At 32.3% G+C, this 27,292-nt stretch overlaps 2 protein-coding genes across 2 annotated transcripts in view; both read left to right on the plus strand.

The window, feature by feature from the left end:
- Nucleotides 1–27,292, plus strand: part of LOC113402879 (probable aconitate hydratase, mitochondrial) — a 184,582-nt gene that overhangs the window by 104,504 nt on the left and 52,786 nt on the right. The gene's annotated exons all lie outside the window — the stretch shown is intronic.
- Nucleotides 570–27,292, plus strand: part of LOC113402892 (alkyldihydroxyacetonephosphate synthase) — a 33,842-nt gene continuing 7,119 nt past the window's right edge. Inside the window, exons 1-6 of the mRNA XM_064215866.1 lie at nucleotides 570–826; nucleotides 9,417–9,503; nucleotides 24,773–25,064; nucleotides 25,391–25,576; nucleotides 25,822–25,995; nucleotides 26,844–26,960. Coding sequence (XP_064071936.1) covers nucleotides 642–826; nucleotides 9,417–9,503; nucleotides 24,773–25,064; nucleotides 25,391–25,576; nucleotides 25,822–25,995; nucleotides 26,844–26,960 — 1,041 coding nt within the window. The 5' untranslated portion in view covers nucleotides 570–641. The remainder of the gene's footprint in view (nucleotides 827–9,416; nucleotides 9,504–24,772; nucleotides 25,065–25,390; nucleotides 25,577–25,821; nucleotides 25,996–26,843; nucleotides 26,961–27,292) is intronic.

The raw sequence follows: 27,292 nt of genomic DNA on the forward strand, positions 1-27,292 counted from the left end.
AACAGAGGCAATTGGCAAAGTAAGCCAATTTTTTTATGTTCCACAATAACAGTATAGAACTAAGGTCTAAGTAACTATGCCATTTTATTAATTGATCAATTTTGGTACGAGTTTTAGAAATATAAATGTCTCTGTATGGAAAGCCGAGGCTCTGAAATGCATTTACTGTATAGTGCATAAATTGTGTTTTTTTTTAATAATTTTATATTGTTTTGAATGTTTAACGCTCTTAGATCTGATTTATTCCAGATTTATTATATTTCTTGGCCAATAGAATTTATAGTAAATGATTGTAATTAATCAATAGTCATATAATCGTACTGTATTAAATGTATTTTTTTGTAATACGTTTAACCTTTAATGTAAGTATGTCTTGTACAACATACAAATAAAACATAAAGAAATACTCGTGTTTTTATTTTACTTCGACAGTCGCCATCTTGCGGTACAGAGATGAACCAAGCGCACCAAGAAAAGTGCCTTTAACAGGTTACAAAACATGCAATAGATGTCGCTCCTTTACAGTTCCTGTTTTACCGACAGAAAATTTCAGACATGCGCGGCGGGCTGCGCGATTTATAAAAATCGTAGCAAATGTTGGCGGACATAAATCTATAATCGTAGTCTCGACTCGAGTAAAAATGTCAACCGGCATGATAACTAGTGCGAAAAATATGTTAGAAAATACGGAGTTAAATAAAAATAATAACAATGCTACAATGCAGAGTGATCAAACAATTACTTTTAGTGATAAAAATAAGAAACGTGAAGTAGATGAGAAAAATGAGACTATTATCAAAGTAAAAAGTGTGATCCCTCGGCAAAGGTGGGTTTGTTGTTACACATATTAATACACCAACCAGTAAGAACTAGCTATCTTAAACTAAAATAATATATTTATTATTAATATTTCTTTACAAAATATTGTGTTACTCTATAAAAAATATACAAGTGTATTAATTATTAAAACGAGCGTCTGCTTTTCTGTCCTAGTTTTCAAAGTATAATTAACTGAGCGTTATTCTAAAAATATCAAAACTGTAATGTGTTCATAGCGCAAACGTTTTAATAAGCAAACATTACATGGATATACCATATAATACTTTCCCGCCAAAAATATCCGACAAGAATTTTAATCCGCTACCGATTAAATATATATTATTTTGGTTTTAACTTTGAAATCGATAAATAATTACATATTCAATCTAAATATTACGTGTCATAGCATTCTTATCTTATCGATAGTATTTTTTGGTAAAAATATGATAAAGTTTGTAACATGACTTACAGTATAATCATATTATTTACATTCGATAAAAAATCAGATCGCTAATTAGTTACAGGTGGCCCAGTAAAATAAGGAATCGCTAGCGAAATAATAAATATTATTATTTTTGAATAAATCGACAGTCTGTAAATTTCTCACTGCTGGGCTAAGGTCCCTTTGAGGAGTAGGTTTGGAGCTTATTAAACCACTCTACTACAATGCGGGTTGGTGGATAAAATAACAGTCTGATTGAATGAATTTAAAAAATATAAGTGGTTAAAGGCCTCTAAAAAAATTTAAAAGTATTTTATTTTATAGGTAATCTATACTTCTATACTAGTATTATAAATGTGAAAGTAACTCTGTCTGTCTGTCGCTCTTTCACAACCAAACCAATGAACCGAATTTGACGAAATTTCGTATGAAGCAAACTTGAACTCCAAGGAAGGACATAGGCTACTTTTTTGCCTAACACGTGACAACCAACCCCTAAAACGCGAGCGGAGCCGCGAGCGACAACTAGTATAATATAAAATATTAACTAAATTTAGGGCTGATTGCGGGTTCAAACCCAGGCAATCTCGGATGAATTCGCATGTGCTTAATTTGTGTTTGTAATTCATCTTGTGCTTGGCGAAAAACATCGTGACGAAACCTGCATGCGTCTAATTGCTCTGTCTCTGTCTCTACTTTACGCTTTGCCTAATAAAAATTAGTCCATATGTAATTTAATTATACTGAAAAAGTATTTATATACCTATTTCAAAATATTAGTGCTTCTTCGTTCTTGAAGTCATTTATGTTGATATCTTATATTTTTAAAAAGAATATAAATTAATCTTGTCTTCATCATATCTCTACATACAGAATGTACCGCCTGAGCTAAAAATATTGTTAAATTAGCTGAAACCACAGCTTTACCCGAAATTATAAAGCTTTATAGCTTACATACCTTCACGCCCCATAAATATTATAAGGACAGGATAAATTTTCCTTTATTATACGATATAAAAAAAGTCCTTAGAAAATTTAAATCATCTTCTGAATAACCTGAGTGGCCAAAAACTACATAAGTTATCGTTAACTTGTGTAATTTTTAAAGTTAAATTATAATGAGTTTTATATTCCCTACTTTAGAAATGATACCCCATACAAATTTCCACGCCCCTTTTCATGCCCTTTAGGAGTCATTTCCATAATAAAAACTAACCTATGTCCTTCCCTCGGACTTAAACTATCTCCATACAAAATTTCATTTAAATTAGAATAAGAACAGGTAACAGACAGAGTTACTCGCATTTACAATATAATTGTCAAGTTTTGAAAAGAAAATTTTGCCGAATTTCGATAAGAAGCCACAAATGTTATTATAAAAACTAGAGCAACTTGTATACTTAATTCAAAACCAGCGAATAAGCCCACGAATTAATTTTAGTCGAAATTCTATTTTAGTAAACAAATATTTCTAATCTCGTCTCAGAAAAACAAACATAAGTGCCCTATTTATCTGATATAGTGGCATTCGCGTAAACAAATCTTCAACGGGTACGTTTTTTTAACATCAGTATAGAAATTACATCTATCACTATTAAGAGCTTTTCTTGCAAGATTTATGAAACAAAACAACACAAGTTCGTTTTCGTTGATATGTCAAGCTTATGATGGAAATCGGTCTAATTATTATACAAGATGGCTTTATTGGTCAGGCGTTTAGATCATAGAGCTGTGCATCTCAAGATTTCTAAAATCTCAATAACACCTCGGATTAGGGATCTGATTTCTACCCGTATTCCACCTATTGCATACAAAAAGGAAGTCAGTTTAACGCAAGTTAAACCGTTGTGTTAATCGTGCACCTAATTCAATGATTTAAGAGTGTACGAACATCATTGCATATATATCTTGTTATGTATATATTATAAAAAATATTTAAAAAGTAGTAAAGTTGTCTATGACCTAAGCTAATCGTCTTTGAATAAATTTAATATCTATAAATAATATAAATTGTATATTAAAACAAAGTTTAATTTCAAGTTTAATTATACAGTGGTTCAAAATTATATAATGTCAAATTATTCATTTGCGTATCTATTGACATGAAAATCATGAAGAATGCATAAGGACGCCGCGATGCAAGTAAATACAGTAATACTGAGAATTATGCTTATGGTTTAAGTAAATATATGCATTTTCAAATTTAATAAGGAAATATTCACCTCAATAAAGAAGATACTTATTTAGCTATTGGTAGTTTTATGGGTTGAACAGGATGTGGTTGCTATGATATGAATGCTAAACGCAAGTTAAGGACATGACAATTTATTGGTGTTTTGCCGAAATTGAACCTTGAATATTCGGTTAAGGTCCACAACTGGGCCACCTCGATACCCATTCTTTACAAATACTACGTTTTTTATTTATTCCAATAAAACTTTTCCGAAAATTAATATATCTAATATATTAATTCACAATTTTAATGTAAATAGGTCACTATACGATATCAGTATATCGTGATAAGTAATCGAATGATATCAGTCATGTCTTGATAAACGGAAGTGTTAAACCTTCATATAGATATAAAAACTTATAGATAAAGACTAGAGAGAGAGATATACTTATCTGTAAGAGTTGCTTAATAGATATAATATCGTATTAACTTGAGCTTGAGTCTTATGGTTTTGGATCTTATCGAAAGCTTTTAGTGGTAGGGCTTTGTGCAAACCGTCTGGGTACGTACCATACAGTCATCGTGTAAGTGTACCGCCACACAAAAATACTTAGTATTGCTATTGCTTCCGGTTTCAAGGATTAATAAACCAGTGTAACTACTGGCACAAGGGACATAACATCTTAGTTCCCAAAGTTGGTGGCGCGTTGGTGTAAGGAATGATTTACATTTCTTACAGCGCCAATGTCTGTGATGGCTCTGCTGCCTACCGATACGACATTAAAAAAATGTTCAAATTTTTTTTTTAATTGAGCTCTTAAAATGTCGGTGCAGCTTGAGTTTTTGGTATCTCGATCTCCACTTGGTTACGAAAATAATAAACATAAATATTATTAAAATAAAACTTTGCATAGCACGGCCAAAATAATATATTATTTATTCCATGTCATTTTTTTTATATTTAAATCCTTAGGATTATTTTACGAGTGATGGTAAATAAAAAAATCAAATTAAAGAATAATAATTAATACCAACAATTAAGATATTAAACGAGTGAGCGATGTGTGGTTGTAAGTGCCTTATTTGAGGAAAAGCGTTAACTTTGCCGGTTCTGTAGAATCTACTATGCGAACCTTAAGCTAACGACAAGCTAAGCTAGGCTAACATAAAATTTATTCTTGTAACACGACGATTCAAATATGCTCATACATGTTTCTACTTGAATAAAATAATTTCAACAACATTAATTCAATATTAACGCTACGTCTCGATAATTCATATCAAAATATTTTGTATTTCGTTTATTAAGATTGAGTTGCATTGCATAAGAGGCAGATAGAGCGCTCGGAACATTATAGTGAAACATCAAAAGCGAATACAAACTAAAGCCAAATAATTCCCGGTAGTACTAGTAGTGACTTATATACTGAATGGGAATCGGCGTTCCCGTTTCTCACTTTAATTATTTATCATTAATATTTAAAAAAAAAAAGACGCTTCGTTTCGCTCTACTGCATTTTCATCTGCCTTTTGTTTTATAATCTGAGGTTATAAAACCTTATTAAGAACTCTCGAAATTAATCTAAGATAAATTTAGTCTTTGTTCGATGATGACGAAGATTATATGTTAGATAATATGTACATTGATAAATGGTCTGCCTAGCTAAATCACGGCAAAATATTTTTTGATGGCAGAGGATCTTTCGCCAGATGTTCTCAGGTCCGAGGTGTCTATTTCCGATCAATAAGCAATGTTAAAGCTTTTATAGTGAATTAAGGTCTTTAATTTGAAAGCTAGATGAGTATCATTGGTAAAAAATGGAGTAGAGTCCATTGGTAGATTTACATCCAGGACATACATGATCCGATTGTATTTATTTACCTATATCATTTAACTGAGTTTCGTACAGATTCTTCTAGGCAGGCTTTAAATTAAAATTATACTTGCAAAACGAAGGTCAAAATCAAAAGTTCACGAAAGAACTCTCTTAACTCGCGTAACTTTCTTTCGAAAACTTTGATTAAAGATTTTTATGTTAAATATAATAATTTGTAATTCTCTTTAAAATGTATTCTTGAGGATTTTTGGAAACGGTTTATAATATGAATAATTATTATTGATTTTTTCGTTTACAGTAAGACTTATTAATTCGCTCATCTTATATTTCATTGTGTCAGAGTATGAATGATCAAAATCATTTAATTTGCTATTTATTTTAAATTTTTTTTATTGTCTTTTGGCCAAATACTTCTTAACCGAAGATTATGGGTTCAAACCCGGAGAACAGAGTTTTCATGTGTTTATAATATAAATATACATTGAGAATCTACACGTGTCTGGTGAAAATCGGCTACATACACATGTATCAATGAACCCGCATAAAGTAGCTGGTAGAATATCCCCACACCTTCTCCTTTGGAGAAAAGAAGACCTTAATGGACTCGTTGGAAATTTTAAGTTCGTTTACTTTTTTGATTTAAATTTTACAAAACATTATAAAACAGTTATTTTTATTCAATATAAGAAGATAAAACTAATACAATATTGCTAAACGTGATGGTTGGTGTGCTGTCAAATATTTCTGTGTATTTAAACTTATGCTAATATTTCATATCGATAGGAATATATTTTAACATGTCGATTCGTTCCAGTAAATTCATCAAATCCTTCGTACATATGAAAATATATAAAGTATTCGTTTTAAACGTCCTTTTATTTCAAAAATATAGTATTTAAAATAACGCGGGACATGTACGATATGTATTACCACAAATTATAAATTTATCAGAATTATTTATTACTTAGTTATTTACGGTTTGCTTCCCGAATACATAATAAATAAAACGGGCGTATAGATGGTCTCGTTCAAAATACCACAGGTTATAATCCTCATTTTATCCGTACTTAAACATAAATACTCCTGAACATTTTGACATGAACTTTGTACCGATATATTCAGCGTGTTTCAGAGGTAATTAACTAAGCGTTATCATAAAATATAATTTAACGTATAACGTAAGCACAGTGACACGTGTCGGGTCTCCTGTGTATCGTTATATAATTTTGTTCGTCAGCCTCCTAACTATAGAGTGCGGGTTTTATATTGTATTTAATACATAAAGTTGAGCAATAAAATTAAATATATAGTTAACACCAGAGGTAAACCTATTTATATAACAATAGTTAATAAGAAATAAAATTACATAGTAATTTAAAGGTAAGCCATGGAACATATATAGTAATTTGTTATAAAATGGCATGCAATTGAATGCTGCGTCCGTTGCAGTTGCCCATAGAAGTATTTACATTGTATTTAGCGATTAAACAATAGTGTTTGTGTGTTAAATGAAGTGTACACTGTACACAATAAACATCATGCTGTGAATGTTTGTTTAAAATTATTACGAGCTCACAAATATGTTTTTATTTGCATTTTTACAGCAAAAGAAAATTATGGTGCCGATCTATCTGACGTGTATATGATTTAGCGCTCGCCTTTATTCAAAACAATATCAACTTATCATCGGCGTCAGAGCGAGCCTTTTCTCGGGGGAGAGGAAATTCCTCATTCGGCGCCCGTTGGTTCCGAACCATATAAAAGCCATTATTAGACCCATGGAAATATGTATCTGTATCTATATGAAATAGAATCCTGTAACCTACACCATATTAGTCAAAATACATAATTATGTTTGGTAAAATGTACTTTTTGTTAGAAATTGGCATTTTATGAAATAGGACAGGCTTAAAATGAGCAAATGGCCACCTGTTGGTATGTACGTGGTCAGCACTGCCCATAGACACTGCTGTAAGAAATATTAACCATTCCTTACATCGCTAATACTCACCAACTATGGGAGCTAAGATGTTATGTCCCTTGCGTCTGTAGTTACGCTGGATGACTCACCTTGCAACCCGAAACACAACAATACTAAGTAGAACTGCTTGTGTCTTCAGTATTTCAGCGCACATTGATACGTGTTGCCTAGGGTGACTTGCCTACCCTTTTTCTCAGATACTACGTTTTCGTGGTTGCAAACTCGGAAATCTTAAATTAGATGATCATAAAATAGAATGATCTCTAAAGTCACCTGAAAGTGACTTCTACCTTCAAGTGAATCAGAAATATGCACATTAACGATAGTGAGATATATGTAGATACATATCAATATATTTTTGATGATATTGCATTAGCTGCCTGTCAATTTTCCACTGCTGGGCTAAGGCCTCCTCTCCTTTTTGAGGAGAAGGTTTGGAGCATATTCCACCACGCTGCTCCAATGCGGGTTGGTGGGGATATACATGTGGCAGAATTTCGTTGAAATTAGACACATGCAGGTTTCCTCACGATGTTTTCGCCGAGCACGAGATGAATTATAAACACAAATTAAGCACATTAAAATTCAGTGGTGCTTACCTGGGTTTGTATCCGCAATAATTGGTTAAGAAGCACGCGTTCTAACCACTGGGCCATCTCGGCTCTTTGATGATATTACTGTACGCAAAAATATAATCGATTTTTGCAGAAATTGTGACGTACTGTTAACGAGCGAGTATAAACTTGTAACTTTAATTGCTCGATTAAAGAGGTTTAGTGACTCATTTATGGGACAATGTATACGTCGGAGATATTGACGGGTTTTCTGGTACAGATTCCATCACATTGGAACACAATAAATTTAGAGAAGCTTTATCTATTATATTAACAGTTTATTGTTTTTAAAAAGTGTCCATGTAATATGGCGTTGCTATAACAATGCCCGTTTCTAACGCGTCGTTTTCAAATGAATCAAACGGATATTCATATCTACAACTTTTTATAGTAAACTAATGCAATTACTGCAAATTCATTCTTGAAATAAAGTTTAATATTAAAAATGAATATCTATTTGATTCTTATTATTACATATAGATCTAAATAATTAATTTTAAGTGAATTACTTAAAAAATAATATAAACCAACATTTTTATCCAAGTCCTTTATGACACATTACAGGTGGCGCTGCAAGACGAATCCAAATTAAGTTTTACTTATTGCATAATTCATTCAATTTGATTCAGAATAATTATATTAATTGTGAGAGAATTTATTTCGAAAATTACACAGTCAAATATATATATTTATTTATAGACAATAAATCAAACATAAAATATATTTAAAAGATTAAACCAATCAAACCAATGTCTAATAAATAATAAATATTGATAAGCAACAGTATATTAACACATAACGATTTAAATATAAATCTAAAGTGCTTTAGACATTTTACATAATAAAATGTAATCATTAAAATTATGATTAACAATATATAAAGTTTAATATTTTAAAATCATTGCCGATAATTGGCGACATGCGTCCACATCTTCCGTAGATTAAAACAATCAAATGTCTATTAATTATTGGAGCCTGATAAATAACAGTATCATGCTTACAAGTAGCTATTACAATACGCTTTTTAGACATTTATCTAATAAAATATAATAATATAAACCATGACAAGCATTACCGAAAGATGGCGATTTGCGCCCATATAAACGTTTTAAAACACATATCCACATCCCAGAAAACATTCAACTCAATAATTTGTTAAATCCAAATAAATAATTAAAAAGTGTTTGTGTGCTAAATGATACTACATAACCTATGACTTTATTTGATTGCACACCTTGAAAATGAGATGATCTCCTCCAAACTATAATAGTAAAGTATGACATTAAAAAAATCCCGCTGAGTTTCTTTAACCATTTCTTTACAGGTCGAGATGCTTATTTCCGAAACGGTGGTAAATTTTTGACAACCAGTAAGCAAGTGTAACGCTTCTGTATTTAAAAAAATTTTTCGACTTTGACTTGAAATTATGACCAACATATCATGTTATAATTGTCTATGATTTTTTTATTGGTCTTCCAATATGTCTGGTCATATTTTTAAAAATCCAAAGACTCGAATTACAATTGTGATTTTGTTTTTTTATTTGCAGGCAAGAATTGCTCAAGTGGTACGGATGGGGATATAAGGATTCTACATTCAAATTAAGCGACGGAACGACGTTTTTCACTGGAGACAGGTAGGACACAACACATTTAAAACAGTATTCGTATAACTCTATCATTCTAATAAGTTCTAATAAACTAAAAAAAATATATAATTAGACTTTTTTTTACACGAAACACTTTTCTAAAAAAAAATAACATAAATAATGTTGATATATTTTTTTTATGCAATCGAAATTTAAATATAATTATAAATACAAGGACTCTTCATTCAAATTAAGCGACGAAATAAATACTTATATTCAATTCATTTTTATTTTGATTCCTATTTTTTTCTACATTCGAAATTTAAAAATGATTAAATATATTTTTTAACGTTTTAACATACACGCAAACGAAGATTTATATAATATTAAAATATTATTGTTTCGGTCAAATATTGCTCATGGAGTAAAACAAATAAAGACGTCTGTATTCGCAGTAAACAACATTGTTGTAAAGTTTATATTATTTGATTAAAGAGACCTACAATTATTGAACATACAATTTATTCTAGACGTTAGGTGACACGTGATATGTTCTCTAGATATTTATAAAACAAAAGTGCTCTAACTTTAATTTTATTCATTGACGTGTGAGTAAAAGATCCGTCGTTTGTACCACTGGGAATTTGTTTTCACTTCTGATTTTGGACTCGCTTTTGTTGCTCATATATTGTTCCGCGCTCGTCTGTTGTTTTATAATTTGAGGTTGATTCTGTTAAAATATCTACGTAGTATTAAACAAAGTCGCTTCTGTACGCTTAGATCTTTTAAACTACGCAACGAGTATTAATGCGGTTTTCATAAATAGAGGGATGCAAGATAAAGGTTTACGTAAAACACATGAATATCTATAACTATATATAGAAAAGCCGGGAAATTGATTTTTATTAACTTTCTTCTCAAGGCGACACAAGCTAATTAAAACTACTTCTATTGACTAGAGAACGATATATAAAAATTGATTTAACCAGCCGGAAATTCGAACGAACGATCTAAGCCCTTTGCCGATCTCGCCCCAATTCTCTAATAAATTGTAGTACTCATTGTAACTAATTTGTGTAGATTTTAGTACCTCTGTTAATAAGCTCTATTAAGTTTAGAAGAGATTGAGATCTGAGCAATAAAACTGTCGTTTGTGCGTACTTTTTTATTTATTTCTATATGTTATTTCTTAGGTATAAAATTAAGCATATTTGTATATAACGCAGGTCAGCCAGAACTAAATACTGTTTTCATGTAATAAATAACAAACGTACGTAATTAGATTAACAATATATTTACGATTATACGATTTCATGCATTGTTGCTATTGATAAGGTATCAGTGGTTAGCAAATTATTCGAATACTTTAGTTTTAAATATAGAATTATGAAAAATAAAAAAACATAAACTTCAGTGGTGAAAAGTTCAGTGGCCAGCACGCGACGAATGTAAAGTACTACTAATTGTTGAGCTTATTTTTTTTGGTGATCGTCCTATTCAATTAAAGTTATCACTATGAGAAATAAATAAATATATAATATACTTTGCATGTGCCGACCGTAACATTTTTAATTCGAGCTCAACCCAAACGAAATTCATTTAATGGTGATTCCCATAGGAAATTGGGCTGATTGTTTGATCAATGTCCGGTTTTAAAGTTTGCTTTATTCGCGCGGCTCGTGATGAGTATTCTTGTTCAATTGAGTCTAAAATGTTCGTAGCGCGGGTCACAAGAAAGTGGTGTCAACGAGCTATGACTGGATCTGAGCGCTAGTCGTGGGCGGCCGAGCTAAATTGTCACTTCCTGTCCAATAATATAATCGTCGCGAACATTATACGAATACGGAATTTACTTGAAATATATATAAGTCTGGAATTTTTAATAAATGCATTACATGCATGCATTATACCCTGTTCAAGTTAGTTCGATCTTTTTGACAGACGGGCTAGTGATGAGAAACAGAAAATGCAACATATACTTATAACAGTCAATGGAACGATGGAATGCGTAATTCAAATTAGAATTCAATTTTTTTCAACTTATTTTTCTAAAAAGAGTTATACCAGCTAAAGAGACCCCAACCAAAAGGACCCCCGTTCGTAACAATAACTTAACAATGATCATTAATAAGGATTTTTGTAATCGATATTTGTAGCAGTTACTGCCTGATGTAACATTGTACAAGCGCCTATTATTTTCAGTGTTTCTATTTAAATTTTACTTTGAAGCAATAATATATAATAGAAAAAGTCTTAAAATTTTCCGATTACGCTTGGATCTCTAGGAACTTATGTATTATACGTACTTTTTAAAATATTTTTACAATTTTTAAAATCATAAATTAAGAAAATAATATGTTCGTCATTGCAAAGTTATGTCGATCACAAAAATTCACATCTGTCAAAAAGATCAAGCTATCTTGTACAGGGTATAACAACCTGTAAATTTCCGACTGCTGGGCTAAGGCAAGGAGGCCTTTGTGGAAAATGTTTGGAGGATATTTAATACGCAGATTTAAGTTAGGTTTAAATAATTTATTTCTTTTACAATAAGTGTTTCATTTACAATGAGACATAAACTTTACATTAATATAAATTAATTTATTTAATCTCTGACGCACGATCAAAAATTTTACAACTCAAAAAGTGCATTACGATAAAAAATTCAGTTGATAAAACACGGAAGCAATTAAAAAGAGAAAAACAAAATTACAAAACGAATTTAGCTCAAATTTGTTTTTTACAAGGAGCTTGTTATATAAATTAAAATAGTAACAGCCTGTAACTAACAGATCAGTTGAGCCGTTCTGGCTTCATTGAGTTGCAAATATCCGCTCGCATTTATAACATTAAGTAAGGTCGTTCATTATTGTTACTTCTGTTTCTATTCAAAATTTTTTGAGTTATTTAGAAAACTGATTAATAGTATATTATGAAAATGAATTATTATATTTTAATATAAATATATATATATATATATATATATATATATTTGTAATCATGTCGCAGCGCCACCTACTGGGTTTAATACAGTCGTCCGTGGACCCAATTAAGAACATATTGAAATTAAATCAAAATTGGTCGAGTTGATTTGGGGAGTTTACGTACAATACGAATGATAGGAGTAATGAGGTTTAAGTTGTGGAAATCTGGTCAGTATGTAATGAAAAAAATCCAAGGAAACGTCAACAGATCTTATAAATTAATGGGACGATGGCTGCACATAAAAATCGGTTATGGTCTCATTTTGAAGAGCTCCAGCCGTAGATGTGCAGAAAAATAAAGAGGATTATTGATTGCAATTTATTAAATTGTTATGAATTAATTTTAGAGAGCGAAAAAAAGTTATGACTATGGCTGTGTTAAAAAAAAAACAAATGAAAATCGTGCGAACAGACGTCGTCAGTTTACAATGAAATTAAATAAAAAAAAAAACCTATCATAGGCCTCGAAATTTGTAAAAATCTGTTGAATAAACGAGACGTTTCGCGTGCGACCCGGTAGTACGTTATTTAATTTTATGTTTGACTTAAGTATATTATGTGTTTGACATTTGATTTACGACTGTAAACGCGTAATGTTTATTTCATTAAACACATATAATTGACGCTTGTCGAACAGTCGGTTACTTATATATTTATATTGTATATTAAAACTTACGAAACGCGCTTCGTCTTCCGGTGTAAGTTTAGTGTACATCAGTTTTGTAGCTTTTTTCAGCTAGGGATTGTAAAAATGTATTCGTGCCATATAACTTCTTGCACTTTTTCTCCATATAAAAAATAAACTCAAATGATTGAATCCGTGCGCACAATGTGCTAGCGTTTTGATCTATCTCGTAGCGCTCAAACGGCGTTTGCAATGTAAGCTCAAAAGTGTTTATTTACATCACATTAGAAACATCTAAAATTATCAGTGTTTCTCTCCCATATTATACATGTATTATACATTCAAACCTTCCTCTTAAATCACTCTATCTATTAAAAAACGCATTAAAATCCGTTGCGTAGTTTTAAACATCTAAGCATACACAGGGACAGACAGACAGCGGGAAGCGACTTTGTTTTATACTATGTAGTGAAGAGTCGATTTCAGTTCAGGGTTCATTTATATGTGAATTTCGATATTCCCCCATAAATTGTAAATGTATGAACTGATTTGGATGAAGGGATATAACGATATCATAGTCAGGCATAATGGCTGACTAACGAGTGAGTCAGCCATTATGCCAGTGAGTGACAAAGGCTATAATTTGAATAAATAAGTCATTTATTCAAAACTAAGTGTTTTTAAATTTTATGGTAAAATAAATGTAAGTACATATTTTGTTACGTAATGTATTTATTATGTATCTGATTAACTTTATATGCGATCCTTATTTTTGTTATAAATTGATGCATTCGTTAAAGAATTTTTTGTTACTAATTAAAAGATAATTTCATATATATAGTTATATTTCGAATTATTAAGTAAGTAGGTACCAGTAGGTACAAGTCAACTGGATTATTTTTAGTGAAATAATGGCAAATATAAATTGATGTGCAAAAAAACGATATACACTAGTATAGATTTACGAAAATCGACGAATTTCTGCGTTTGTGTCATTATTTCCCTTATTTAATTACTTTTGTGATTTTTTGAAGTATAAACATGTTAGTTAGCGTTTGTAAAGTTTAAACATTGACCTTATTGTAAGAAATTTTTTAAACAGTTCTATTAACACTTTGTAAAATACTTTAAATTCAAATTACTATTTATAACAATGAATTGCTGTGCTCAAGCTGTGTCCACGGTCGTGAATTGACGATAATTTAAAAAAATATTTCAATCATACTAATTATAATTAGTATAACAAAGAGCCGAGATGGCCCAGTGGTTAGGAAAGAGCTGAGATGGCCCGTGGTTAGAACGCGTGCATCTTAACCGATGATTGCGGGTTCAAACCCAGGCAAGCACCACTGAATTTTCATGTGCTTAATTTGTTTTTATAATTCATCTCGTGCTCGGCGGTGAAGGAAAACATCGTGAGGAAACCTGCATGTGTCTAATTTCAACGAAATTCTGCCACATGTGTATTCCACCAATCCGCATTGGAGCAGCGTGGTGGAATATGCTCCATACCTTCTCCTCAACGGGAGAGGAGGCCTTAGCCCAGCAGTGGGAAATTTACAGGCTGATTATGTTATGTTATGTTATAACAAATGCGACTAGTATAATAATAATTTTGCAGTACAGTTCGGAATATAGAGTCTACGCTATAAAACAGTTATATTACAAAATAATTAATTAGATATTTTCAATCATAGTGACTTGAAACGTCTTCTAACTGCTATTGTGTTTTGCTCTCGCTTGCCCTGTTGAGGCGTCAATGCAACCAGATATCTACATGACAAGGGACAAATTATAATATTCGAAACAAATGAATGAGACCGTCGGTCGTTTGCATCACAGCGCTCTCAATGAGGCGTGGAGCATTTGCATGGTCCTTCGCTGTATTGATATACTTTTCTTGACACACGTCTATCAGCTATTTTGGTGTTTTATAAAGCGTTGTTGTTTGTCAAACAAACAAATGTCAAATTTATAATTAGTACATTTCCATACTCACATATATTGACAGATGCACAGAATTTACATATTTATGACTTAAATGTATGTTTATACAATTTGACCCGATATTGTAGCAATGATTTCATGTTATTTGACATTAATAAATTCATATATAGATTAAATTGACAGAGGGTACTATGTACCTACCAATAAAATCCAGAAGACAAATTGGTAACCTAATTGCTTACAATATTAATAATTATTTTATTTCTAATGTTACCAAGGATCATATGTATAATAAAAATAATAATTTAATTTATATTAAGACAATAGAGGTAGTCTCTGGCTCAAGTATTATTAATACTAATATTAATTTACCTAATAGTAATTTATCCTTGGATAAATTCCTAAATTTTAAAATTAGAAATAAACAAAACAATAATAATAGTAAACTTGTAAACCTGGCGCACCAAAACATTCAAGGAACGACAGGAAAGGATTTAGAAATTGAGTTATTCATAAACAGTAATGCCATCGATATTTTATGTATAACAGAATATTGGCTTGTAAATTATCAGTTTATGTTTAACTTCAGTGGTCACCAGATGGCTAGTATGTTCAGTAGAAAAAAAAGCTATACGTGGTGGCTCATTAATACTTATTAACAAAAATCTAAAATTTAAAGAACGTAAGGATGTTGTGAGCCTTTCTATTGAGCCGACTATTGAAATAGCCTGTGCAGACAGAACACAGACATTTCTTCCAATAAATTTGTATCGAATTGAGAAGTTCAGAAGTAATGCCATGGCAAAGCTCTCATATTTACAATTAAATGATAATTTTAATGAGCTTTATAACAATTTTTTTAAATTAATTAAAACAGAATTTAATGCCATATTTACTTCCAAGACAGCCAATTCTAGGAATTTTCTTAAATTTAATGATTGGGCGACTGTCGGAATTCACAAGAGTAGGCAGAGGTTTTATGAACTTTATAGTGAAAGATCATACAACCGGTCTTTTTCATTTATCAATTATGTTAGTAAACTATTCAAACGTGTATTGACATGGAAAATTATTAAATGCGAAACTGGAAGAGTCAAAAATAACATCTTCGACTTTAGCTTATCTATTGATAACAATTTATTTTCCTCAGATCGGGATGTTGCAACTGTTTTTGAAAACATTTTTGCTGACATTCCATTTTCGACTCCTAACTCTTTAAATTCCTCTCCTACCGTTGCTGAATCATTATTAAAAAACCACGTGGAAAAATGTAATATTAGCTTTAAATTTAATACAGTAAGTGTAAGTGATGTAATAAGTTCCTTTAGATCACTAGATATTAAGAAAACGGCCGATCTGTGGGGGATCTCTGTCAAGGTAGTCAATTCAATAATTGATGTAATCGCATCCTACCTTGTCACTATATTTAATAATTGTGTCCTTAGGGGCGTATTTCCTGACCTCATGAAACATAGTAGACTATTACCAATATTTAAGTCAGGTAGTACATCAGACCCCAACAACTATAGGCCCATCTCTGTACTATCAACTGTTAGCAAGATCTTTAAAAAGTTATTACTAAATCAAATGCTAGTACATTTTAACAATAACAAGTTGCTACACAAGAAACAATTTGGATTTACAAGGGGTCGCTCGACAACTGACGCTGGTGTTGAGCTCGTTAAAAAAAATTTACAAGGCCTGGGAGGAGTCATAGAATGCCTTAGGGATATTTTGTGATTTATCTAAGGCCTTTGATTCTGTGCAACACGAAACTTTGGTCAGGAAGCTACGTCATTATGGAATTAGGGCACTGCACTCAGCCTTCTGGTTTCGTATTACTAAGCAATCGGATTCAGAGGATTGATGTAAATGGAAAGAGATCTCCCGGGTCTCCAGTTATTATGGGGGTCCCTCAAGGATCAATTCTTGGACCATTTCTCTTCCTTGTTTATATAAATGACCTGCCACATCTCCTAGGTGATAAACTCGAGATAGTATTGTTTGTTGATGATACTTCTTTAATTTTTAAAATAAAAAGACGTCTTTCAATATATGACGACGTGAACAATGCTCTCTCTGAAATAGTAAATTGGTTTAGTGTTAATAATTTAATGTTAAATAGTAAAAAGACAAAATGTATTAAATTCACTACTCCCAATGTAATATGTGTCAAAACGAGTGTACTTTTAAACGGGGAAGCATTAGATGTTTTAGAATCAACAGAGTTCCTTGGTATGACAATAGACTCTAAGCTCCAATGGGCCCCCCATATAAATAAATTGGCGAATAGACTCAGCTCTGCAGCCTATGCGGTAAAAAAAAATTGACTTTTGACTGATGTGGATACGGCTCGCCTTGTGTACTTCAGTTATTTCCACAGTATAATGTCGTATGGCATCCTACTCTGGGGTAATGCAGCTGACATTAATACCATTTTTGTACTGCAGAAGAGAGCTATTCGTGCAATTTATAACCTGGGCTCAAAAGATTCGTTAGGAGGTAAATTTAAAGAAATTAAAATAATGACTATCGCTTCTCAATTTGTTTTTGATAATGTTATGTATGTACGCAAAAACATAAATGATTTACCCAGAAATTGTATTATTATAGATATTGTATTAACACTAGGAACAAGAATAAACTTGTTACTCCAAGTACCCGATTACACAGGGTTAGTAACTCTTTTTTGGGGCAATGTATACGTTTTTACAACAGGATCCCAGAAAACGATCAAAATTATTCAATTATAAAATTCAAAAAAATCGTTAAAGAGCGTTTGTGTGCTAAAGGATATTACAACACTAATAACTTTTTAGTTCACTGCACACCTTGGGAATGAAATGATCGCCTCCAGGCTGTTTCAAATAACTAAAATATAATTATTATTGTACATGCAAAATGGAAAAATATATATATATATATATATCCCGCTGAGTTTCTTTCGCCGGTTCTTCTCAGGTCCGAGGTGTTAAATTCCGAACCGGTGGTAGATTTTTGACTATCAATAAGCAAGTGTAAACACTTCTATATTGAATAAAGATTTTTGACTTTGACTTTGTCTAGTTTAAAGGTACTTAACAACAAAAAATATTGTAAACTGATATTGAAAAATATACAAATTAAATAAAAAATATATTTTAAGCGATCATGTAAAATAGTTTTTAATTAATAATAACCTTAAAATTGTCGAAATTTTAATATAAATGGCGTCAATTTCACGCTTGTTAAGAAACGAAAAAACAGTAAGTTTTAAATGCATTCAAATATTCATTTAATTGCACAGAAACCAATCAAATTTCCAATTATTACTAATACATAGCAAAAAAAAAGATAGAATTAAACAATACAGGTAACAACAATGATATTCTAATTTACTAGAACATCATTGGGTAACAAATCAAATTTAAAAATGTTCATAAAATGATTCTTTAATTCTTTTCAAATATTTTAGTAAACAAGAATATATACTAAATTGTATAATTCATTTATCGTTTAGTCGGTATATACAAGTTAATTTCGAGTTACGAAATGTTACACTTGATTTTGATTGTCAAAAATCTAGGATCGCTTCGGTAATAACAGTTCAATGGGATTCTGTAAAAAGTACGATAGGATTAGAATATGTAACGTAGTCGTAGGTATGTGGCCATTTCGGCTTTCTTGTAAAGAAATTTAATATGATCGTTTCATCCTCAAGGTGTGCCATCATATAAAGTCATTGGTTTTGTAATATCCACACGAACGTTCTCAAATTTATCTAAATTTTCCGATACAATATTGTAACATATTTTTTTAATTTTGCGATACTCTTGTAAAAAAACTTTATCTCTATGTGTTTCTTAAAACAATAACGTTATTTTTCACCATAATTATTATTAATGGTCTATGTACTTACTGTTTCTCGGGCAGATTCACTGCTCAATAAATATATAAACATTAAAAAAATTGTTGTGTTTCGCTTTGAAGGTTGGAGTGATTCAGTGTAACTTCAGTAATAAGAGACAACATCTTAGTTCTCGAGGATTTATTTCACAGCGCCATTGTCTAAGGGCGGACATTTATCATCAGTTGGCCAACTGATGATAAATGTCCGCTCGTCGGAGTAACTAATATAAAAAAAAACCTTTTTCTTATAAATTAAAAATTCGAACAAAATCAATATTAAAAATTTAAGAAAAAAATCTTTATACATTGGATTACATGTATTTGTATGTTTCGATCATTTGTTTTCTACGCTTATTTTTATATCAATATGAAGAATTTCACACCCCAAAAGTACTTTCATATTATTGGCAAATATTAAATTGATATGTTAGGTTCATTATGGACGAACGACCGCTGACAAAAAGGTTCTTTCCTTGTCATTTTACGTAATGTTAAATGTAACTTTCAATAGAACGATCGATAGCCTAATAGATCGAATCCAATAATTAAAATTGTATAAAATTTATTTGATTCAGTTCAACGACCTGTTGAAATTGTATTCCGTGTAAAGTTTGGGGATTTTAATGTCCATTGCATTCATAATATTTGAATTAGTAATAAAGAGAAGACATCATCATCCTCCTGCCTTTATCCCAATTTTACTTGGGGTCGGCGCAGCATGTCTTCTTCCATACTTCTCTGTCAGACGTCATCTCACAAGTAACATTCTATTTAACCATATCATCTTTCACACAGTCCATCCATCGTTTCTTGGGTCGTCCCCTACCTCTATATCCATCCACATCCATTCTCAAAACCATTCTCACAACATGGTCCTCATTCCTCCGCATAACATGCCCATACCAAGACAGCCGGTTTCCAGATAGCTTCTCGGTTACCGGTGCCACTTTCAAACTTCCTCTTATGTACTCATTCCTTACTCTATCCATTCGCGTTCCTCTCAGCATTCTCATCTCCGCCACATGCAATTGTCTTTCAGTCATCCCTTTTATAGCCCAACACTATGATCCATATAGAACAGCAGGTCTGACCATGGTCTTATAGATCTTCCCCTTAAGTTTAAGAGGAATACGGGGGTCACAAATTATTCCCGTAACTTGCCGCCATTTCATCCGCCCTGTGTTAATCCTGTGCTTCACCGTTCGATCTATTTCGCCATCGCCTTGAATAGGTGAACCGAGATACCGGAAGTCGGAGCAGACTGGAAGGGCCATGCCATCAAGCGCTATGGCTTCAGGACCGGAGAAACCGCCGAAATCGCAGAACATGTATTTAGTCTTCGTTCTACTGATTTTCAAGATAACATTCTCCAGTTTCTGTTGCCAATCTTCCAATCTGCTATGGATCTCAGGTCCATTGTCACTAACCAGTACAATGTCGTCGGCAAAAAGCATGCACCAGGGTGCCTCCTCCTGTTTGTCCGCTATATAATTAAATTATAATTAGCAGGAAGAGGTAAGGACTTAGAGCCGACCCTTGGTGCAACCCTACAACCACAGTGAACTGGTCGGTGTTACTGGCAGACGATCCCCTGTACATAGCACGGACTAACTCTTTCAAAGCCCACCATAACACGTCACGTAATAAAGAGAAGACAATAATGTTAATGAATTTCAATGAAAATTCAAATTGAAGAAGGTTAAGTTTTTCTATATAATTATAATAATTTAATTGAATGTTATATTGAAATTTTTATATATGCAAACGTATTTGCTGCATTAATGAAGGTTTAATACTTAATTAACCTTTTGTAATGCGTGAAGACATATTGTTAAACAGTTTTTTAAGTCAAATAAAAAAAACATACATTCGCTGTAAATTATGTACAGGTAAATTATGATGAAGTTGTATTTGTTAACGTATGTTATTATGTATTTATTGTGAGTTACATATATTACGTGCATATGTATCGCACGGGTGGAATTTGTTAATAAATATTATATAAATATATTTCCCAATCGAACTCAGGAGTAATGTAGCTTTCAGGAGTAATTCATCGAGAAAAATTAATATGGAAAGCGTGGTGTTAACATTTTGTTTTGTATTGTCATTGGCGGGAAAGACTTTTTTTATGGTATAGGTGGCAAATGGGAAGGAGGCTCACCTGATGGAAAGTAACTACCACCGCCCATGTACGTCTGCAACACCGGAGTGCTTGCAGATGCGTTGCCGGCCTTTAAGTAAAGCTCTTATTTGAAGGTTCTACTACTGAGAACTTCATTCCGAATCGGTGGTAGTTTTAATACAATCGTGTAAAACTATGATTTAAATTGAACCTATTTTTATTAAAAGACACTAGGAATGCAGGCGAGCTAAGGGATTACTATATAGTAAGTGGTCACATTACGCATTGTCAGTATGAGTCGAGCATTCCATATATCGCCAGTACGTCGTGAAACAAAAGGATTAAGATGATATTTGTGCTTAATTAAAATGCCTGATTAACTCTTCAGACCGGAACAGGACAATACAAAGTTTGGCGGTGAATTAATTGATGTGTGTACTGAGCTAGCACAAAGTGTAACGTAACTGAAAAACACTCAAATTGCATAATTATATGTTTTCTGCACTGAAGAGGAATTGTGTGATAAATAACTCGAAACTCACTCAGAACACGAGCGTTAAACGTTAGAAAGGGATATGTGACATTGAGTATAATCAATTTGAAAAAATATTAGCGAAGGGGGGGTATCAATTGCACGAATTAGTAGTCAAATCGTTTAGCTGTTTTCTATTTTACTAACATAACCATCCAATGACGGTCCGGTCAGTGTTGTATCGAAATAGAATCAGGAATTTATCGCAAACCCCCCAGTATCGTATAGTATAATACAACTATCTGATTTACCGATACGACTTGGGAACCTTCAAGAAAAGAGCGTACTCTTTCCTTAAAGACCGGCAACGCACCTGCAAGCCCCCCGGTGTTGCAGATGTCCATGGGCGGTGGTAGTCACTTTCCATCAGGTGAGCCTCCTGCTCGTTTGCCACCTATGACATAAAAAAAAAAATCTATTTCTTTGCTTAATCACGAGCATCACTCACACTAATGCAAACCAATCGTTTTAGGCGAAACTACCAGGCGTGCCTTCGTGAGTGAACATATCTTAACTCTATTCCAGATTAAAGATAAAGAAACCTTCGATTTACGTTTTCCATGCGATTTGATAATCGCTCAGCTAGCTATGCACTAGACACAGTTCTTGAATAATGTATCTTTAATTATAATAGGTACAACAATATTCTAATTAACTTCTTATACCCATTTTAATTTCAAACAGTTTCCTCTTCATTCAAAACGACCTTTGTGTGTAAATCTATAATTAATATTATAGATTATTCAAGTTCTTGACCAGATCGCGTCAATTCGGTGTCAAATGTTGTTTATTTGTCTTTTGTCCTCTTGTGGTTAGAACACGAGTGATCTACGAGTATACTGTTGTGCCAAATTTCATTAGAGCGGTTTAATTGTGTTAAAGCAACCAACGGAAATACTTTAGTTTTTTTTTATATTATATATATTGAATTATGTTTTGAACTTACAATTTCCTAATTTATACATCAAACGAGTTTCTTTACAATGGCTCAAATAAGTCATTTAATATTGGAATAATAGTTTTTAAAAATATTGAGTTAACGTTGAATAACCGAATAGCTTGGAGGTGAAAAAGCTTATATCATTTTGTATTTGTCAATGTCTGCTAATCGAAAAAAGTTACGATGTGATTTCTTTTTTTCCTACTCTAGCTCATTCACTAAAAATATTTGGCGCTAAAATAGCTAATGAGTGGGACCCCTCGGATCATACCCGTAGATAGTACAGTAAAGTACAGGGGATATGTTTTTAGTTAATTAGGTAATTAAACCGAGTTCAACTGAAATATTAAAATATCATTTTTGTTTTCTAAAGTTACACTCTCTCATAGGCATAGATATCGCATGAACCTTACACAGTCATTCTTCACACACACTAGTGAAAACAACATTTATTATATTATATATTATATTATATTACATAAAATTATATCATTAATTTAAAGATTATTTGCATAATCGTTAATTTATACCGCAATGATAAGATAAATCCTCAATCAATAATATGAAATAGCTTTATTTGAAAATTATAGCAAAATGTATTTTATCAGTATTTATTTGCGGTTGGAAAGTATACACGGATATCTGTAAGTTGTTGGTCTTGATGGTTTTTAGTCCTGCGTAGGTATGCATATAGAGATTTATAGCACGACGCTTAATAGCATACTGAACAAGTGACCTAGTTAATATTTAAATGCTTTCAGCAGCAAAGACTCTATGCATGTTGTCTTTTATGCCGCGCCCGTATTTTATAAGAATCCTATATAGCAAAGGATTGTGATTGGTTAGGTTAGGTCTTAATGAGACAGACATATCAAATGATATTTTATTTAAATAAATAAAAAATAAATCGATTTAGTTTTTTTACATTAATAGTCATGTTATTTATTTAACTTTTCCTCGTATACCACTTCGTATAAATATATAGCATAGCCTAGGATAAATATATGGTCTATTCCAATGGAAGTAGGAAAAAAGATAAACAAACCTTAGATTAACGTATTTCATGCGATTTGCTAGTTTTTTTTTTATGGCATTGGTTGGCGGACGAACATATGGGCCATCTGATGGTAAGTGGTCACCACCTCCCATAGACAAAGGCGCTGTAAGAAATATTAAACATTCCTTACATCACCTATGCGCCACCAACCTTGGGAACTAAGATGTAATGTCCCTTGTACCTGTAATCACACTGGCTCACTCACCCTTCTAACCGGAACAAAACAATACAGAATACTGTTATTTGGCGGTAGAATATCTGATGAGTGGGTGGTACCTACCCAGACGAGCTTGCACAAAGCCCGATATGCTGACAGCCCTTATGATTAATATACCTTTATTTATAATACAACAGAATTATACTTAACTATAAGTAAAACATTTTGTAATTTAGCCTAATTAAAGTTCTTGCTCGAAGCGACTCCCCCTATTATGCACGCATTATTTTCCTAGGTGGTGACTCAACTACCGAATTAGTCAGATTGATCCGCATCATATTTGATGCGTTTTTTTAATTCTTATTTTGCGGTGTTGCGCGGATGATAATTTTATTTCGGTTGTTTTGAAATAAGTTCCTAGTTGTTATACATTTTTGGAAAGCTAAGACAACGGTTATGTTTTTAAAATAATCTGCAGGACAAGTTTCATAACTTTTTTTTTTTTTGTTTTTAAGGCATTTTTGTGGAAAAGAAACAATAAAATATTGAAATAATATCGTTTTCCGTCTCGCATTTTTAAATTTGGACCAATAATTATGATTTTAATATTGTCAAATAACCAGTGTTTATTCGTTTTTATAAATTAGAAGAAAAATATAGATTTTAAAGTATACTATTTTTTACATACATTTTTGAAGTTGCATTTTTGACTTATTTTGAAAAAATCTAAAAAACGTGATAATTCAAAAATGGTTTAATTTTGCACTATGCATATGGGGGTTAAAATTATCGCAAAAAGGGGTGACTACACCCCTATCACCTCCTAACGGGAATACGTCGAATTACCAATAACCCTGTATAAAACACGTCGCTTATGCTGCTAAATTTATAATACAGCAAGAACAGATAGACCGCTTCGCTCGACTATGATTTTAATATATCATATCATTTCTGTATATCTCGTTATTTAAAAAAATTTCACAAGTAAACCCGTAGCTTGAAAATAGTCGGGAACTTTGCTTACTTGTTTTAAGAAAATACTTAAAATAAAGTTTTTTTCAGATATATAATATCCGGCAAAAGTCTACCGCACGCACAACAATGGGTAAAAGAAATATTCGATATAGACTTGACAATAGAACCGAGACAACCTAAACTACCAAGCTCGTTTCCAAGCAGTCGATTGCCAAACAATATAAAGGAAGAATTGGAAAAAATATCATTACTCAGTACAGACGGAGTAGACAGACTTATAAGGGCACATGGGCAGACATTGCATGATGTTTACAATTTAAGGAATAACAGTTTTCCTAGAATTCCCGACGCTGTAATTTGGCCAACTAGCCATGACGAGGTAAGTTTATTGGTATCGGCATTATAAACGAATGGAATATACTAATTGTTTACGAGAATTGTACATTTTTGTTGTATGTTTATGTATATTTATTATAAAGTTTAATTTTGTAGACAAGCAAAATACATTAAATTCAACGAATCACAATGGAAAATTTGCGTAAAGTTTTGCCTTTGGAATATAGATTTTAATACTAAACACAAAAAAATTATTTTCTAGACACTGGGACCTTCAGTATTTATTTCGGAAACCCTTCTAGATATATTGGTTTTTATTTTTTTGTCATTATTAAGGGTGTTATAATGTATTTTAATACGATTTTCAAGGTAGAAGAAATAGTGCGCTGTGCGTCTAAACATAAATTTGTGATCATACCCTTTGGCGGTGGGACCTCAGTGTCCGGTGCCGTGACGTGTCCTGCAAATGAGGACAGACCTATCGTAGTCCTCGACACGAGTGAAATGAACGCTATATTATGGTTAGACAAGGATCAGTTGCTTGCCAACGTTCAGGTAATTTAACAAAGTAAAAATATTTAATTAATAAATTATTGTGTTGAGTTTGGTTGTTGGATTGGAGAGGAGGGGGTAATAGTAAATAATTACTATAAAAGTTTCTTTATTCTATTTATTAATCAATAAAATTAATAATAATACTAAATATCATGTTAATATGTGTAAATTCTGTAATTACTTCTATTCAATGGAAAATGTACAAAACGTATCGTATGTAAAGCTGGCATCGGTTTATTTTCTAGGCCGGTATCGTCGGTCAGGACTTGGAACGCGAGATGCGTCTGAGAGGCTTCACAGTGGGCCACGAACCAGACTCCTATGAATTCTCGACACTAGGCGGATGGGTGGCAACTAGAGCCAGTGGGATGAAGAAGAACACGTATGGAAATATAGAAGACCTCGTCGTCCATACTAAGGTAGACATTTGAAGTCTGAAGCAGAATTTAATTGTTACTTCTGTGAAATTTAATAACCATTGAAAGGAAAATCGCTCTTCGTTATAAGTTTGAAAAAGCAAAAGTAGCCATAAATGTCACAGTCACGCAAGAAAATGAATAATATTATTTTTCTACGAATTGGTATTGATTAAGTCATAATAATTTAATGGGAAAACCTAATATTTCGTCTGATGTGTGCGACAAACTTTGTGCGCGATCGGGTAATAAGTAATACTGTGTATTACCGTGTCCTATTTGGAAGTGAGCTAGTGCGATTAACAAGCACGAGAAATATAACATCTTACCTTCCTGTTCAATAGTCCTAGTACGAGTTTTCCAGATAACTAGTCAAGTATTTTACTTTCGGTTTTCTTCCATACAAATCCTATCAGCGCCCCAAACGAAAACGCAGATGAACTAAAATCGGTAGTACGAGTTTCTATAACTAACTTCATTGAATTTGAGGTCGAAAAAGTTAGAGTTTCATCTTTGACAGATCTACGCATGTAAATTGACGTTTTCGTAAATTTCAATTTTAATACAAATTAAAATCGAACATGGGAGGCAATGTTATGCTTGTAGACTGCTACAACGGCTACGGTAGCCTTTCATCACAATTTAAAACAACTCGTACTGGGGGTACAGCTGTGTGTTAACGGTGTGCGTAGCTCCCTGCAGTGCCAAGTTAGGGTAAGAAATAATGCGTTTCGAGATTATATAAATAGAAAAAATGCATTTTATTCTCTTGTTACCTTCGTACTTTAGTAGAAGAAAAGACCGTAAAATTAGTTCAAGCTGACGTCATCGATTGATATCTTCGCTTGCAGGCGGTGACCCCTTTGGGTGTTATTCAAAAAAGTTGCCGCGTCCCTCGTCTGTCCTGCGGCCCGGAGTGGGAACATATAGTTATGGGATCTGAAGGTTGCTTGGGAGTTGTTACTGAGGTACGCAAACTTTTGTTTTATCTGGAGGCTGCAGCCAGATTTTAGGAAATTCGTGTATTATATTTTATTATTCTTTAATCCAATACTTTAACTTGAGGATTCGAAAGAATTTTGAGTTTACTTGAATAAAGAACTCTTAAGAACGTTCGTTCGAGTGAATATTCAAATGGCGAAAGCCAATATTGAAATTGAATTTCAATTTCAATATTGGCTAATAGATAAAATTTGAACCAAACCAACTATGTTGGATATTGGCTTCGGATATTGGTCAATTTTTTTATTAAGACGTGTCTTTGCCAAAGATCAAAATGAACGAAAAAGGAAGCGTCTCA

The sequence above is a fragment of the Vanessa tameamea genome, chromosome 9, assembly GCF_037043105.1.
Source record: "Vanessa tameamea isolate UH-Manoa-2023 chromosome 9, ilVanTame1 primary haplotype, whole genome shotgun sequence".
In the NCBI taxonomy this organism is placed as follows: domain Eukaryota; kingdom Metazoa; phylum Arthropoda; class Insecta; order Lepidoptera; family Nymphalidae; genus Vanessa; species Vanessa tameamea.